We start from the raw sequence: 14226 nt of genomic DNA on the forward strand, positions 1-14226 counted from the left end.
CATTGTATTTTTCAGCTGACAGTGACGGTTCTGTCTGCTTTCCCACCTTCTCCTCTGTGCTCTGAGCAGCCCCCTCTCCTCTAGAGGAGTCCTGTGGCTGCAGTTCCAGCAGCTTCCTCAGGAGGTTGTCTGAGGCGACGGTGAGACACTCCAGCTCAGCGTTTGGATGTAGACCATACAGAGTGGGATTCTCAGGTGGGAGATGCTCGTCGATATAGCCGTGGTAACCACTGTAGTCCGTGAAAGGAGGGACCAGGAACCCAGGACACAGGGAGAGCTCCCCTTCAAACTAAGAATTTAAAAATACAACATTTAAAAAGATTGTCTGAATAGTTTTTGGGGGAGAAGAGTGGTGGCGAGGCTTGGTAGTAAAGGTAAACTGACAGAGGGCTGATCAGTCCGCTGTGTGAGGGAAACTGAGGAGCAACACTGCAGTTTAGGTTTACATCCCAAGAGGGCACCCTTCACCTGACAACACCACCAAGAAAAAGTGCACATTTTCTCTACTTTTTCACAAAATTTAAAACAACCGTACATCAAGTCTGTATGAGTTATTAAAATGAAAAAAATATATATTTTTTTTAATTTTGAAAATTACAAAGGGAAAACAGTTAATGTTAATTTTTTGAGAAAGACAGACAGATTCTTCTCAGACTGCAACATCAACACTGACTCACCATTTTTGGATGCATGAATTCTCGCAGATAGGTCTTACACAGTCTTCTATCCCAGTCATCAGTGATGTGTCCTCCGTACATGATTTCTCCGAAAAGAAAACACAAGTCGTCCCAAGGCACCTGCATGGACTACAACAGACTCAGTTTGTGGCCAGTTATAACATTACGTTCATAGTAACAATGTTGTGCGTTTAAATAATTAGGAGCATCTTTAATTGTAAAGACAAAAGTTAGTCAAATTATTTCCAGGATATCAATGATATTCCAGGATCATTTAGCAAACGGCGAGTGTTCCACTCATTTGAGATCTCAGGCAGCAACTATACAATTTCCTACGAAACAAGCTCTTTCAATAACGATAACTGCAGGGAAAAGGAAAAGATTTGATGTTTCTTTACACAAACTGATTTAGGGGATGACAGAGGAGTCGTTTCCTCAGTGGGAGATTATGATCCGTGAGGGTGAAGGAGGAAGAAAAGAACCTGTGATTCATAACAAATTACAAAAGCTGGAGGTTCACAATCATTTGTACCTGTATTGTTTTGCAAATTGCTTCCTTCATCAGCTCTAATTGCAGTGATCACTTATGTAGCGTTGTGAACTGTCACATTGGCTGCATGTAATTACATTTAGGATAACGCTTCATTGCCCCCCTAATGAATTCTCTGTGTACGCACATACAGGTTACTGTTTGGTTAACATAATGAAGGACATTCGTTTTTTTGGAGGGCAGAATACCTCAGAGACATAATTGGTTGTGACCAGAGTAATAGGAGTTGTGAGAGAAATGCATCAGGAGTTGTGAGCGGTGCTGCGCCCTTAGAATGGATTTTTTGTCTTCATGAAATAAAGCTAAATTACAGGCTGCGTTATAAGAGAATACATTTAGAAAAAACCATAGGAATGAACTTTTTTTCCACACAAGATTTCAGTAAGTAATTAGAGACACTGTACTGTAATTCAGCATCCCTGTGTCACTGCCAACACCATTATTATTATAAATTAAAATCTTGTTAAGATCAATACAAAAAGAGGAATAAGATATAAATAAAAATGAAAACAGTGAATTATATATATATATATATTTTAAATACTTTGACATTGGCCTCCAAGTAGTTGTACAAGATATTTGCTGAGATGGTGAGGTCTCCAGTGCTGAAGGGGTAGTTATGGTTCCACCCTTGTGAACAAAATTTGCGGCGCTCCGTAACACAAGCATGGAAGAAGCAGAGGGAGAAGAACATCGAGTTGAACTCTTGTTCTCTGGAACACATATCCAGAGTGTCCTGGAAAGAGAGAGCGAGAGTAGGAAATACACATTACAGTCAATGTAATCAAATATAATTGCTTTTTAAAAAAAAAAAATTAAATTTTCAACACACTTGATTGAAGTTGTTGAGGGCTGCGTGTAGACTGGCATTCATGCCAGTGGGCGGCTCGTTGGTGATTTTGATGGCGTTCTCCAGGATGCCTCTGGGGATCACATGCTTCTCGGGACTTGGTGCAGATTCCCCAGTGATGAAAACTCTGTAGCTGGAGTGACTGTCCACCGCTACTGTCTCTAGAATAGAATCTAGAGAGGGCAGCCAGCAAGCCACAAGGTGTACATTCTGGAAAATAAAAAAAACAGTTGAAACAAAGTTTATAAAATATTTTTTTTGTGTATGTTTGTGATCATATGAGGAAGAATCATTCAAAAAAAACAGCTCCCTGTGTTCTGAATTAGTGAGAAGTGACTTGGCTGCAGCCTTTTATGGAGCTGATGTAGCCAATTATGTTTTTATTGAACCAAATTGAGTTTATTTCACTTGCTAAGGGGGTGAGGTAATATAATTATATGCATTACTGGCTGGCTCGACGAGGCAGCCTCACTACCGTAATCTAGTCACTAAATATTAAAATCTCCTACCTGCAGAATGACCCAGTGTCCCAGTTTGGAAGCGTTCCTCAGAGCACGTTCGGCTACCTCCTCCTGCCCCTGTCCCAAGGACAAATTGTGCAAAGTGCCCTGGTCGATGGAAAATCCCAGCTTCAAACCTGCAAAGACAGAATATTTGGAACACTTGTCCCCGCCAAGTGATCAGGGATGTGTAAACTAACAAGCAGCCCACATAGTACCTAGTTTCTCTACATCTTTGAGAGGGTCTACTCCAGGTGAGAGGATGAAGAACACAGGGGTTGAAGGGCCACTTTCCTCATACAACTTTTCAAATTCCAGCCTGGCAGCGTCCACATATTTTGGACCCATGCTCTCCTCCACAAAGTTCCTGTCAAGAAACAAAAAGCAGTGATGTACAGTTGAATACTTACAAATACAAATGTCAGGATCAAGATCCAGTTAGCTTTGGTTTAATTTTGCAATTTAGGGAGCGCACTAAAGACTCTTGTATGACATACGTATGTCCAATCATCATAACCTGTGTGGGCTGCATTTACAAATACTAGACATTGAACCATGGTTTAATTTGATCCAGACCGAGAACAACTCTTTTGGTCAGACAAAATTTTGGTGGTCCGAGGAACCCTTCACACCTGTTATTTTGGTTCGGATAAACTAAAAAGTCAGCGGGTCCAGACCAAACTAAGTATAGGTGTGAAAGCACCCTTACTCACCTCAGTGTATAGGTCATCCTATCAGGGCGAAGTGCTCTGAGGATGATGAGCTTCTGGAGGGAACTCTTGTTCTTCCAGTCCTGGGGAAGTCTTTCCCTTTCAGGACAACTGGATTCAACGACTTTCCTCCAACGCTTTGGTGAGCTCTCAATGTCTCTGTCCAGTCCAATGAAGTCGTCCATCGTAGAAATTGTCTATACCCAAATAACAAACATTGTAAGGGCTCTCGAAGCAGTGTAAAATGGAACAGAGCGATGACAGGTCAATACTGTACAGTACCTTTATGGCGCCCCAGGTATGTGGAGAGAGAAAGGACACAGGACTCTGTTTGCTAGCTTCCACAGGAAAACGCAGCAGGAAGTCAAGTTCCTCTGCATCAACCAGGCCCTGTTTGAGCAGAATCTGACGGGAAGAACCGAGAGCAGTTAGTTATGATCTACTCTATGTGGCATCTCTTTTCATTCACGTGCACAACAACTGAAGACAGAAAGAAAACTCTGGCAAAAGGATTAGGTGAACTCATACAGGCTGAGAAAAAGTCTGTCTGACTGTGGAAAAAGTACACATGAAGGACAGCCTTCAGAGGTGCAACTTCTAAGACGAAAACAGTTGCCGCAATGACGGATAATTGCATTATGCCATCAGAACCAGCCCACTTGTCAGAGCCAACTGTCTGAACAGCAGCCATGGAGCAAGGTGTGAGAGGTAATCAATGGCAGCGTATGGCCCTGCTGACTGCTTTTAATTGAAGTTAATGTGGGGGCAGAAAAGTACTTTGATTGATGAGGATGATAGGAGGGTCCACCTTTGAGGGCGGCCCTGAGTGCCTCACCTGGAAGGCAGTGTGTGACAAGAAGGTTAACTTGTCTCTCTCAAACAGGCCCTGGCAGGTGTACAGGAATACATAATAGGTGATGGCCTCAGCGAGGGTGTGCACTCTGGTCCTCACATCCTCGTCCCATTCTGCACGCGCCATCGCTTTGTTAAACACAGAGTTAAAGGTCTGAAACACAACCGGAGGGAGGATCAGTGCCATCACAAGGACTATCTTACTTACATTTAGCCATTAGTTCTTCGCTTGACTGAGGAGCAAACATAAAACGAACACAGACTTTTTGGTAGAGAAAAATACATTCAAACTGATTTGTTTTGATTGGTAGAATCAGAAAACACGCACAAGATTTAAAAAATATTGGTCAAAGTGGATTGAGCACTGTTTGCACAAAATGACGTGTGTCCCCCGAGAGGCATTAAGGTTTCACCTTGAGGGAATACTGGTACATGGGATTTATCTTGCTGAGGTCAGTGATGATGAAGAAGAGGAGTGAAGCTCTCTCGGCTGCGGGGCGGTATAGTTCTCGAGCCTCGTTGATCTTTGTCTCGTTCTCTCTGGCCTCCACCACCTGCGTGTGCCAAATGCACAAAATGAGCTATTAGGCTCTCAGTCATGCTCCAAAACCCTCTCATTACACATATTCCTGACTGCACATCATTTGGAGCTAATGCAATAAAATGAGGCGCTTGCTGTTGCGTGACATTTAAAAAACACTTGAGTGACAATAAATAAATAAATACACATGCACTCAACTACAGTACAGTCTGACAACTGAGAGGACCCTGTGTGTGTAATGGCCTCACCTTGTGCTGAATGTGAGCAGCCGTGGTCTTGGTGTTCTCAAGTTGCTCCACGAGAGAAATGTCACCCAGAAAATTACCGCAGGCTGCAGAGAGGCGACTCAACAGGTCGTCCTCCAACCTCTTGAGCTCGATCTTGAAGTGGTTTTGTTGTGTGGTCAGCGTCATCTTAGAAAACATACAAAAATAATTCAGCTTCACAGATTTTTCTATTTCGTAGTTTAGACTGTGAACTTGCATTTAAAATCCCTAAACTCAAAATTGGTCTGCATCTTTCATAAAGAGGCTGTAGGGTTCACCTTTAGCGCCTCCAGGTCAGGCCTTTCCTGGGACACTACCTGTCCCAGCAGCTGTTCTTCCAGGCCCACAGGAGTCACTGCAAAGTTGATGAGGGTTGTCTGGGCCTGGAGCTCAGGAGGGAAATGGGGATTGGCCAACTTGGTGTGCAGTATAAGCTTGAAGTCATTGTTGTACTCACAAAACTTGCCCCCAATTTGAATGTACCTGGAAAACATTGTTTTTTTTAATTAGCTAAAGCCAATATCGACATAACCGCTATGTTTTTATAGTCCTTAAGGAAGGTCACAGAGGATAAATTTAATGAATATAAGTTCACTGCCAGATTTTGCAAAGAGGCAGAAGTACAGACAATGTGCTTTAAAACGCTGCGAATGTATCTCCAGTAAAAACGAAGACCTTTCATGTTGCAAATGAATATTTGCTGTTAACAAAATAATACCTTTTTTTTCATGCCTGACAAGAGCCAAAAATCCAATTGCAAATATGACAGCAGTGTTAAACTTATAATTGCATTAACTTTCAAAGTGAGAAAGTGAGGATACTTAGAAATATAATTTATATTTAAAAGGATGATGATGATGATGATGATGATGATGATGATGATGACGACGACCGTTGGAATTGTGGCCGTGCACCTCTGTATCCTGAAACCTGTCTTTGTGCATCTGAGCTTGTCGACCTCACACTTTCGGGCGTTGCAACTTCCAAACAGATGTAAGAACTTCACTCCGGCTCCAAATGTCACTTACACTGAAGACAAATAATCTTGAATAAATATGACAGATTGCCAGCGCAGCAGCCAATTTTTATCTGTTCCTGCATTTCAATTAAATTAGCACTGGCTTGACGAACCTGGTGGCTTTTCATTTTTCTCTAATTACCCCTTAGGTGTCAGGCAAAGCCCCAATTTTACAGCACAGGTTCCTCATGGCCTGGGTCTGGTTCAACTCTATATCTTCACAAGCAAGAATTAATGTACTATTGATAGAACCATTACTCCACCAAATTAAAGTCCTTGCTGATGGATTGGCTTGTAGTCTTCCGTCAGCCATGAAAGGAATAATTAGTATTCATTACTTCACACTCTACAACATTCCAATTATTAATGAACTTCAGCTGTGGAGCCCTACCAGATCCATCATGGCTGCCCCCGCAGGTTGTATTAATCATCGACAGAAACAAGTGTGTGGGTCATCTACAAGGGATAAACTTATAATCAGATTTACCATGATGAATTGTTACGTCTGGATGGACAGGACTTCAGGAGAAGCTCAGTGGACATGCAACAAGATACTCAATATGAATGGTCAAACAGAGATCAGGGCAAGAAAGCAGAATGTCAATATTGAGTATTTTCTGTAGATTGAAAAAAATATTATTGTATTGAGGGGTAACTGCTAATTGCATAAAGAAAGAAGATTTTAGTGGGCAGCAGACGCCATGTTTAAGAAAATCAGGTTTAAAATCAAATATGATTTCTCACTTTGGATGGCCTGAATGTGTATTTAAATTAAGTGGATTTAGTGGTAAAGGCTGATTTCTAATCAGGTGACACAAAATACCAAAATATGACCTCACGACTTCCCAAATTACATCAAGTTATGATTTAAGATAATTCACAAGCAGTGGGCCATCTTACCATTTATAAAGCTGATTCAGTAATTTCATTATTCCGTTTCCAGATAAATAAATGCAGACAAATGGCAACAAAACACCAATCAGGGTTGTGAGATTATTGAAGCTGAATTGAGTTTGCCATAATGATGGAAGACCCGTGAATTAAGTGCGTTACATGCCAGCTTTCTGTGGCAGGCAGGAGTCCTTATACATAACCATGACTGTCCTCAATTCAGCTTTTTACACTGAGGCCCAGCTGTTCAATATTCATCACACCTAAAGAATATGAACACACAAATATACATCTATCACTCGTCTTGAGGCGCCAATCAATAAGATGGCCACAGGGATTCAGAACACGTGCCGCAAATTCATTTATAATCGAAAGAGTTGGCAATAATAATGCATTCAGTCATGTCTTACTGGTTCTTCAATGCTCACCGAGATTCAACCATCTGGTAAATCTGCTTCAATTGTCTCACACCACAGATACATTGTGACGGGTTGTGGGCATATCGACTTGTGTATCAACAGGGATACAAAGAACATAAATGGATTTAAATAGTTTTTGGTAAGCAAAAAACAAATGATTTACTGTTAGAGCTGGTTTGAAGCTGTAAATGTAACGTTGCAGTTTCACTACGAACCTTCCTCTTTTGATGGTGTTTCTGCCCAGTAGTGGCTCCAGGACAGGGTCAACCTTCTCTGGCAGATTCTCTATCAGAACCGTTTCACCAGAACTTAAAGCTTGTTCAATCACATCTAGATACCTGGAGAATCAAAGGGAACAGAATTAAAAAAAAAAAGTTTGTTGACATGCACATTTCTATGGTATATTAGAAACTCCCTGGCATATTATAACAGCGAGTTATATAACTGCGAGTGCAACTAGATGTTTAAACCCTTCTCACCCCTTCTGTCCCAGCTGCACCACCCTCAGCTTTGACCCCAGCCGGTTTCGGATCCACTTGATGCCCTGCTGCTGTGGGTCAATGATGAGTGGCCAACGCTCACTGGTGGTCAGGATGGCAGCATTCTCAGTGGACATCCGATCATTTGGCAGGCCCTGGTTATGCCAGGCAGCCACAGTGGCATCGTCTGTAAGCATGAGGATGGGATCCAGGCCGTCTGTCAGGGGTGCAGAGACCTGGAACGGAAACCAAGGAATGATGTCACTCTAGTTTGAGCGCCAGTGGCGGCTGAGGCAGATGAGCTTCAGCTCATAGACTCTACAGCGGATGTTTGTAGAGAGAGAGAGAGATTTTTTTTCTCTAGATAGTATTGTTAAAAAAAAAAAATGGTATTACCTTCTGAGACTGAAGGAAGGGGATCCATGCATTGTTAAGGAGCTCAACACGATACTGCCTGGTAAAATACCCCATGTAAGAGACGAATGCTGAAGTGAGGAGGACATCACCACAGAGGGTTTTCTGCTGCTTTTCATACTGAACAATTGCTTGGGACCAGCGCTCCTTCTCTGACTGCAATACACAAAGAACAGAATTTAATATAATTTTTAAAAAATATGCAGGAAACACAAAAACATTTCTCGTGAAAAACACTTTAAACCAAAGGAATAGCGACGAATCTACAATGCACTAAAAGCTCGTCAGTCTGTCACTCCATTTATTTCAACCAAGAAAATGTAAGCAGCAAAGCATACAACTGCAATTCCCTTAGAATAGCTTTGGAAGTTTGATTCACTCAGCATCAATTTAGCATTCATTTAAACCTTCAATACTATGACTGTGACAGCCCTGCAACAATAAATCATGCATGGCATTTTCTTACAAGGGGCTGTGGATCTGGAATATGTCACACAATAAATTCTCAGACAGTTAAAAATCACTATAATTTTACTCTAATGTATTATGGATTGCCTGTAATATCACTCAGTCCGCGGAGAGACACTGTTAATTTCCAACAGCTGTTGAGGCTTTGAGGTAAGTTAATGATTAAATATAGACGGCCTGATTTATTAGTCTGAACACTATTGCTTCCAGGTCAATGCAATAAAGACAAAACATTTATCTTGATATGCTTAAAAGCCAAGCTGTTCCATGTAAACCACATTTATTTTGTGGAATAAGAAAGTCGAACTTACAAAATAGCCACTGAAATGGCCATCTTTTATTTCATATTAGCATCCATAAAGATAATAGATTCTGTGGCCCCCCCACCCAAAAAAAAACTCAGGCGCAGTGCCAGAAAAGTGTTAAATATAATATTCAACATATCATACAAATATGCAACAGTAGACATTTATATATTCCATACATTTATATTCTGTGACAATTGTTAAACGTTTTTGAGAGTGAATTATTATTACACATCACACAAACTAGAGCTTGTGTAAGGACATTAGCACAGAAATGTACACACACACACACACACACACACACACACACACACACACACACACACACACACACACACACACACACACACACACACACACACACACACACACACACACACACACACACACACACACACACACACACACACACACACTCACACTCACACACACACACACGTACTGCACTGACTGAGAGCAGTGTTAGTGTTCTGGCCATCTCTCTTCCTTTCTCAATTTGGAAGCCATTCAGCGAGCCGGTTGCCCAGTTCAGCCATGCGTTTTCTGTGGTCCAGCCCTCTCTACCTGTCTCACAAGTCCCCAGGATGCTGCTGGGCCAGGCTGTAAAAATCTCCCTTTGCCTGATCTACTCATACAACTGTCAGACTCTACTGCCAAGAACCTAACAACTTCTAGTCCAGATTATTGATGCAATTCGATTTACCAGCACCTCACCATGCAGGCCTCTGGCAAAATTAACAGTTTTCTTTATGCCAGGTCAGCCCCAGTGACCACCAAATTCGATCTCTCCTTGTTTACCTCTAAGCCCTTGACTAGTCGATTAGCCAGCTCTATGGTCTGGTTGGTACGCGCCACCTCCTCCTGACAACTGATTTTCTCAGCTGTGGCCCTTTCAAACTGAGCCGTTAAGCTCTGGACGCTGGCATCAAGATCCTGCAAAAAAAAGACGAAGAAATAAATAATGCAGACATTGAAATTAGACGCTATTAAGAAAAGTGACTCAAGTATGATAACAACAATTTTACTCACCGCCAGTTTCTTTTGAACAGACAACAGTTTGGCTGTTGCCGTTTCTAGTTCTGCATTGGCTTGTGACAACGCATGTCTCTTTGGTATGACCTCACAGTAAATCTGCAAGGAGGCAAATTTATGAAAAACAAAACAAGAACAAGAACAAAACTTCTTGCAGGAAAATTGTTGACAATGTTTAAACATTTATTATAACCAAAACTGATCAGAGGGTGTTTCCTGACCTCATAGTATTTGACAATGTTAATAGTCCAGGCACAGAGACCAGCTGCAGCTGTAGATTTGGTACGAACGAGATCAGGGTGAAACTCTGGTTTTCTCAGATACTCTTGTTTCACCACAGTCAAACAGGTAGCGGGAATGTGCTCCTTATCATATGACGCCAAGGCCTGCAGGAAATCATCCACCTGAAAGACACACAGATGAAGAGGATACATTAATAACCACACTGGTTATATTAGACACAACTTCATGCTACGTTTACAAAAGAGACCGCAATGTAGGACTTGGTATGGATCAATACCTTAAGTTTAATACTTGGCAGTTATACTGAAGGATTACACTCACAGACTCTATGAATATAAGGGCTAAAGCATACACGTCTTACACTGACTACATGAATGTATTTGAATATGTATGTGAAATATGTAATTATCTTTCCCCTTTTTTTAACTGTAGCCCACCCACAACAACTGAGAAGGGACACAGTGAAAATAAGCTTTTTACCTTTTAAAAACATGCATTAACCAAATTTAAGCAACTAAGAGTTGACCCCCATTAAGTGGCTTTTAAAAAACCCAAAATAGATAATTTTGTCGTCTTATTTGCCTAAACAGTAACAAGAGGTTGTGAAACGGTTAACACACTTGCTTTCCTAGTGAGTGAGCATATTCATAGAACCATCCAGCTGTAATGTGAGCCCTGCTGAGATGCTGGGCAGGGCCAGGGTCAAGGCCCACGCACAAATTAGTTTGGCATTAATCAGGCAGATGTGATTGACATTATGACAGCTTAACCTTGCCCATGAAGGCCCGCGCCGCCTTCCAGCTCCGATCCTTTGGCACTCGACCGCGGGGGGCTAGCAGAACCATCACAGATGCTGCTACATTGATCACTGCCACTGGAGGGTTTGGAAAGGCCTTCAGCTCAGTGAGATTCATCTAAAAAAAAAAGCAATTATACACATTCCATAATCATAATCATTACATAAATATTAAATTATTATTAAATATGTGGTAGAATTGTGCCTTGTCTGATAAGATGAAAGCACCTTGTTGAGGGTGTCCAGTGCTGCTGTGGCAGCGGCCAGTGATGGCTCAGCTTTGGCCAAGTCGTTTTCACAGTCCTTCTGTTTGACTGATACTTCGGCCTGGATCACAGAAACCTGTACAAAATCAGCCACAATGAGCCACATCACAACATCATAATGTAGTAAATGGTGTGATGTGTGAAAAGAGCAAAAATAAAAGTGTATGACAACCAATATGTGACATCTTACCTTTTGTGCCTCAACATCAGCAGCCTCCCTCTTGTTTCTAACCTTCTCAGTCTGCATTCCAATCTTTGTGATGAGAGCTTCGATATTCTGGTTTTTAAAGGTCAGTTCGGCTTCTTGGGAGGCCAATTTGGATTGTAGGTCCTCAACCTAAAACAGAGAAAAAAAATTCATATAATTCAATGTGTAACGTACTTTATGTCAGGAAAACATCAACATCAACATCAGTTTAAATCAGAGACTAATAATATTTCTAATTTTCCTACTTCAACCTTGTACCTTAAACCCTGATATTAACCCCCAACAGTATATAATAAAGACATTTACCTGAGCAGCGGTGGTTTGCAGTTTTTGAAGGCCGCTGTCAAGCCGGTTCATTTTGTGCTGGAGCTGTGCCCGGCTCTTCTGCAGAAGGTTTCTGTACAGGGTGATTTGCTGGAGAAAACTCTTGGGGGTGGTGTAATTGTACCTCTTCTCATTGCGCTGGTATTTTTCACTTGCCTGGTTGACACTAGTGTGAACGTAGGCCATGAAAAGACTGATGGATTCCTGGACGGCAGGCTGTAAAAATAAGCAGACAAGCGGGGGGAGAGGGGAGAAGAGGGCGAGCTGGATTGAGTAGAGTTTAACATCCCCAACCTGATGGGGACTGAAATATTATCTTCATAAATTTTGAATTCATCTACAAGTTTTGCCATCTCACTTGGCTGGCCCTGACTTACTCAATCTGAAATTTAGGTGCAGCTACCAGGAATGATTAGGCTTTGAAACCTCTATGAAAATAATGTGTTTAGACCACTGACATGCAGCTTGTAAGAAATGCACAATGTTTACATTATCTCTGATGCCCTCCAACTTTCCAGACACGGTCGTCAGTAGCTGTTGTACTACATTCCAACAAGGTATTCATCATATGGTGCTCAATGACACAGCCTCCATTAATCATACAGTTAGCGATCAATTAAAGCAAAAACAAATGAGCAGAGAATACAAGTATCAAGCCCAACCATAATTCACAAAAAAGCCATTGTTAATGATCATGGAGCCAGTAGGAAAAAAATCATTATTAATTAAGATCTGACATAATGCTTTTTGACAAAGCATGCTATGTTCAGTTGAGATGCGAAAAGAAGTTCTCATTGATTGGCCCTGTGTAGCAACTATTAGTGGGCTGTGCATTTCTAACTTTAAATAAATGATCATTTCATGTCTTGTATTCCTGCCTCATCAAGAAGATAAACAATCATTTATGACTTTTAGATAGGTCTAACATATTTATGTGGTTACATTTTCAAAATATTTTGCTAATAATGCACCTTAATTTAAACTTGCACAAAGTCCTTTCTTCTGCCACAAGATTGTATTATTTATTTATTTTATGTATTATTCTATTACTAGAACTTTACTACTATCCCAATGATCGAATACTACTCTACCTCCTAATAATGCCCCAACTTAATACAACAAAAACATTTTTTTCCCTGCACACACACACACACACACAGCCTGGCACATGTTCACATATGTGATGACACTTCCTGGTTGTGACAGCTGTGCCTCCTTAGAGGGTCGTTATGTGCTTAATCACTCTTCTCTCATTAACATAAATGATCCCGGGTTGTGATCGTTCCACCGCTATGATGGAAAACAATGATATGCCTGCACTCACTGTGAGTCTCCAGGCATGTGTTCAGCAATTTGTCAGTACCTCAGCAGAGAACTAATGATGAGGGATCTATGGAAAAGTTAATCCAGCTGCACTGTAGTAATTAAAAGGTGTTCATTAAAGTCTTACCAAGTCTGAAATATGGGGGTACAAGGCAAACCTAGGGAAAGGCTGTATATCACATCCACAGATGCATCTCAAACTGCTCATACACATGTGGTGGGGAAGCAGGGAGCCAGAAAAAATATAATTTCATTCAGAATTTGTCTGTGACGATGAGAGAGATGGTGACATAAAGCACTTGGGTTCAAAGGGCTGACCTCAATGCCTTCAATCTCTTGGATGAACCTGTGGCTGACCGACTGCAGCGCCTCAGTGGTCCAAGGGTGGAACCAGTTGATGGTGGTGCATTGGACGAGGGCCGGAAATCGACGCGCCCTAACACGGAGGACACTGCCCACAGGAGACAAACATAAAACCACCTGCAAATAAGGAAGCAGGGAGACAAAGAGTCATCATCAAGATATACACAAATGTGCAACCCCATACTTGAGCAAGAAAGGAGCACATGGGGAAAAAAACACAGATCCAAGATATCACTAGCAGACAGCAGATTCAAGAGAGGAAACCATAACTGACAGCCTTCTGTGCCCCCACGTTCATCACATTGGCATATGGACAGGCAGCCACCATTCCCAGTTGGCTAGAGCAGGCGGTGACACTACCAGAGGCCCTGGTGCAAAGATTAGCTGGATGGCATGATTAGCTGGATGGCATATGTTGCTTGTCAAACATATGTAATAATATTAAAACAGCAGCTGTGCTTTTAATTTTCTAGCCGAAATATGCTGGAGAGTGTGTTAACCTCTTGTTGTGAATGCCGACTGTCATGGCACATTTAAGTGTTATCAAATATGCCCCGTGTAGCTGTTGTTTTAATATAAATTTTCTCGGCTACTAATTTCTAATCTCTTCTTTTCTAATGTTTGTCTTGGTAGCAAAAAAAAGTCATCATGTAAATATCTCAATTTTCTCAATCTCTCTCTTTCAAAGAAAATAAATTCTAACACCTTTTTCTTTTGAAACCATTTAAAAA

At 41.4% G+C, this 14226-nt stretch overlaps 1 protein-coding gene across 3 annotated transcripts in view; it reads right to left on the bottom strand.

The window, feature by feature from the left end:
* Positions 1–14226, bottom strand: part of LOC118308915 (dynein axonemal heavy chain 11) — a 36562-nt gene that overhangs the window by 2309 nt on the left and 20027 nt on the right. For 2 of the 3 annotated variants that reach the window (XM_047333264.1, XM_047333262.1), the window contains exons 55-77: positions 13451–13612; positions 11792–12025; positions 11468–11614; positions 11240–11353; positions 10986–11129; positions 10194–10376; positions 9970–10071; positions 9739–9873; positions 8150–8323; positions 7754–7989; positions 7490–7612; positions 5225–5429; positions 4929–5093; positions 4553–4693; positions 4123–4293; positions 3570–3692; positions 3291–3484; positions 2796–2944; positions 2587–2714; positions 2060–2287; positions 1772–1963; positions 678–806; positions 47–289 (exon numbers count right to left, since the gene is read on the bottom strand). In XM_047333264.1, the coding sequence (XP_047189220.1) occupies positions 47–289; positions 678–806; positions 1772–1963; positions 2060–2287; positions 2587–2714; positions 2796–2944; positions 3291–3484; positions 3570–3692; positions 4123–4293; positions 4553–4693; positions 4929–5093; positions 5225–5429; positions 7490–7612; positions 7754–7989; positions 8150–8323; positions 9739–9873; positions 9970–10071; positions 10194–10376; positions 10986–11129; positions 11240–11353; positions 11468–11614; positions 11792–12025; positions 13451–13612 (3822 nt within the window). The remainder of the gene's footprint in view (positions 1–46; positions 290–677; positions 807–1771; positions 1964–2059; positions 2288–2586; positions 2715–2795; positions 2945–3290; positions 3485–3569; positions 3693–4122; positions 4294–4552; positions 4694–4928; positions 5094–5224; positions 5430–7489; positions 7613–7753; positions 7990–8149; positions 8324–9738; positions 9874–9969; positions 10072–10193; positions 10377–10985; positions 11130–11239; positions 11354–11467; positions 11615–11791; positions 12026–13450; positions 13613–14226) is intronic. The other variant, XM_035630381.2, reaches the window with a different exon arrangement.

The sequence above is a fragment of the Scophthalmus maximus genome, chromosome 1 (assembly GCF_022379125.1).
Source record: "Scophthalmus maximus strain ysfricsl-2021 chromosome 1, ASM2237912v1, whole genome shotgun sequence".
Classification (NCBI taxonomy): domain Eukaryota; kingdom Metazoa; phylum Chordata; class Actinopteri; order Pleuronectiformes; family Scophthalmidae; genus Scophthalmus; species Scophthalmus maximus.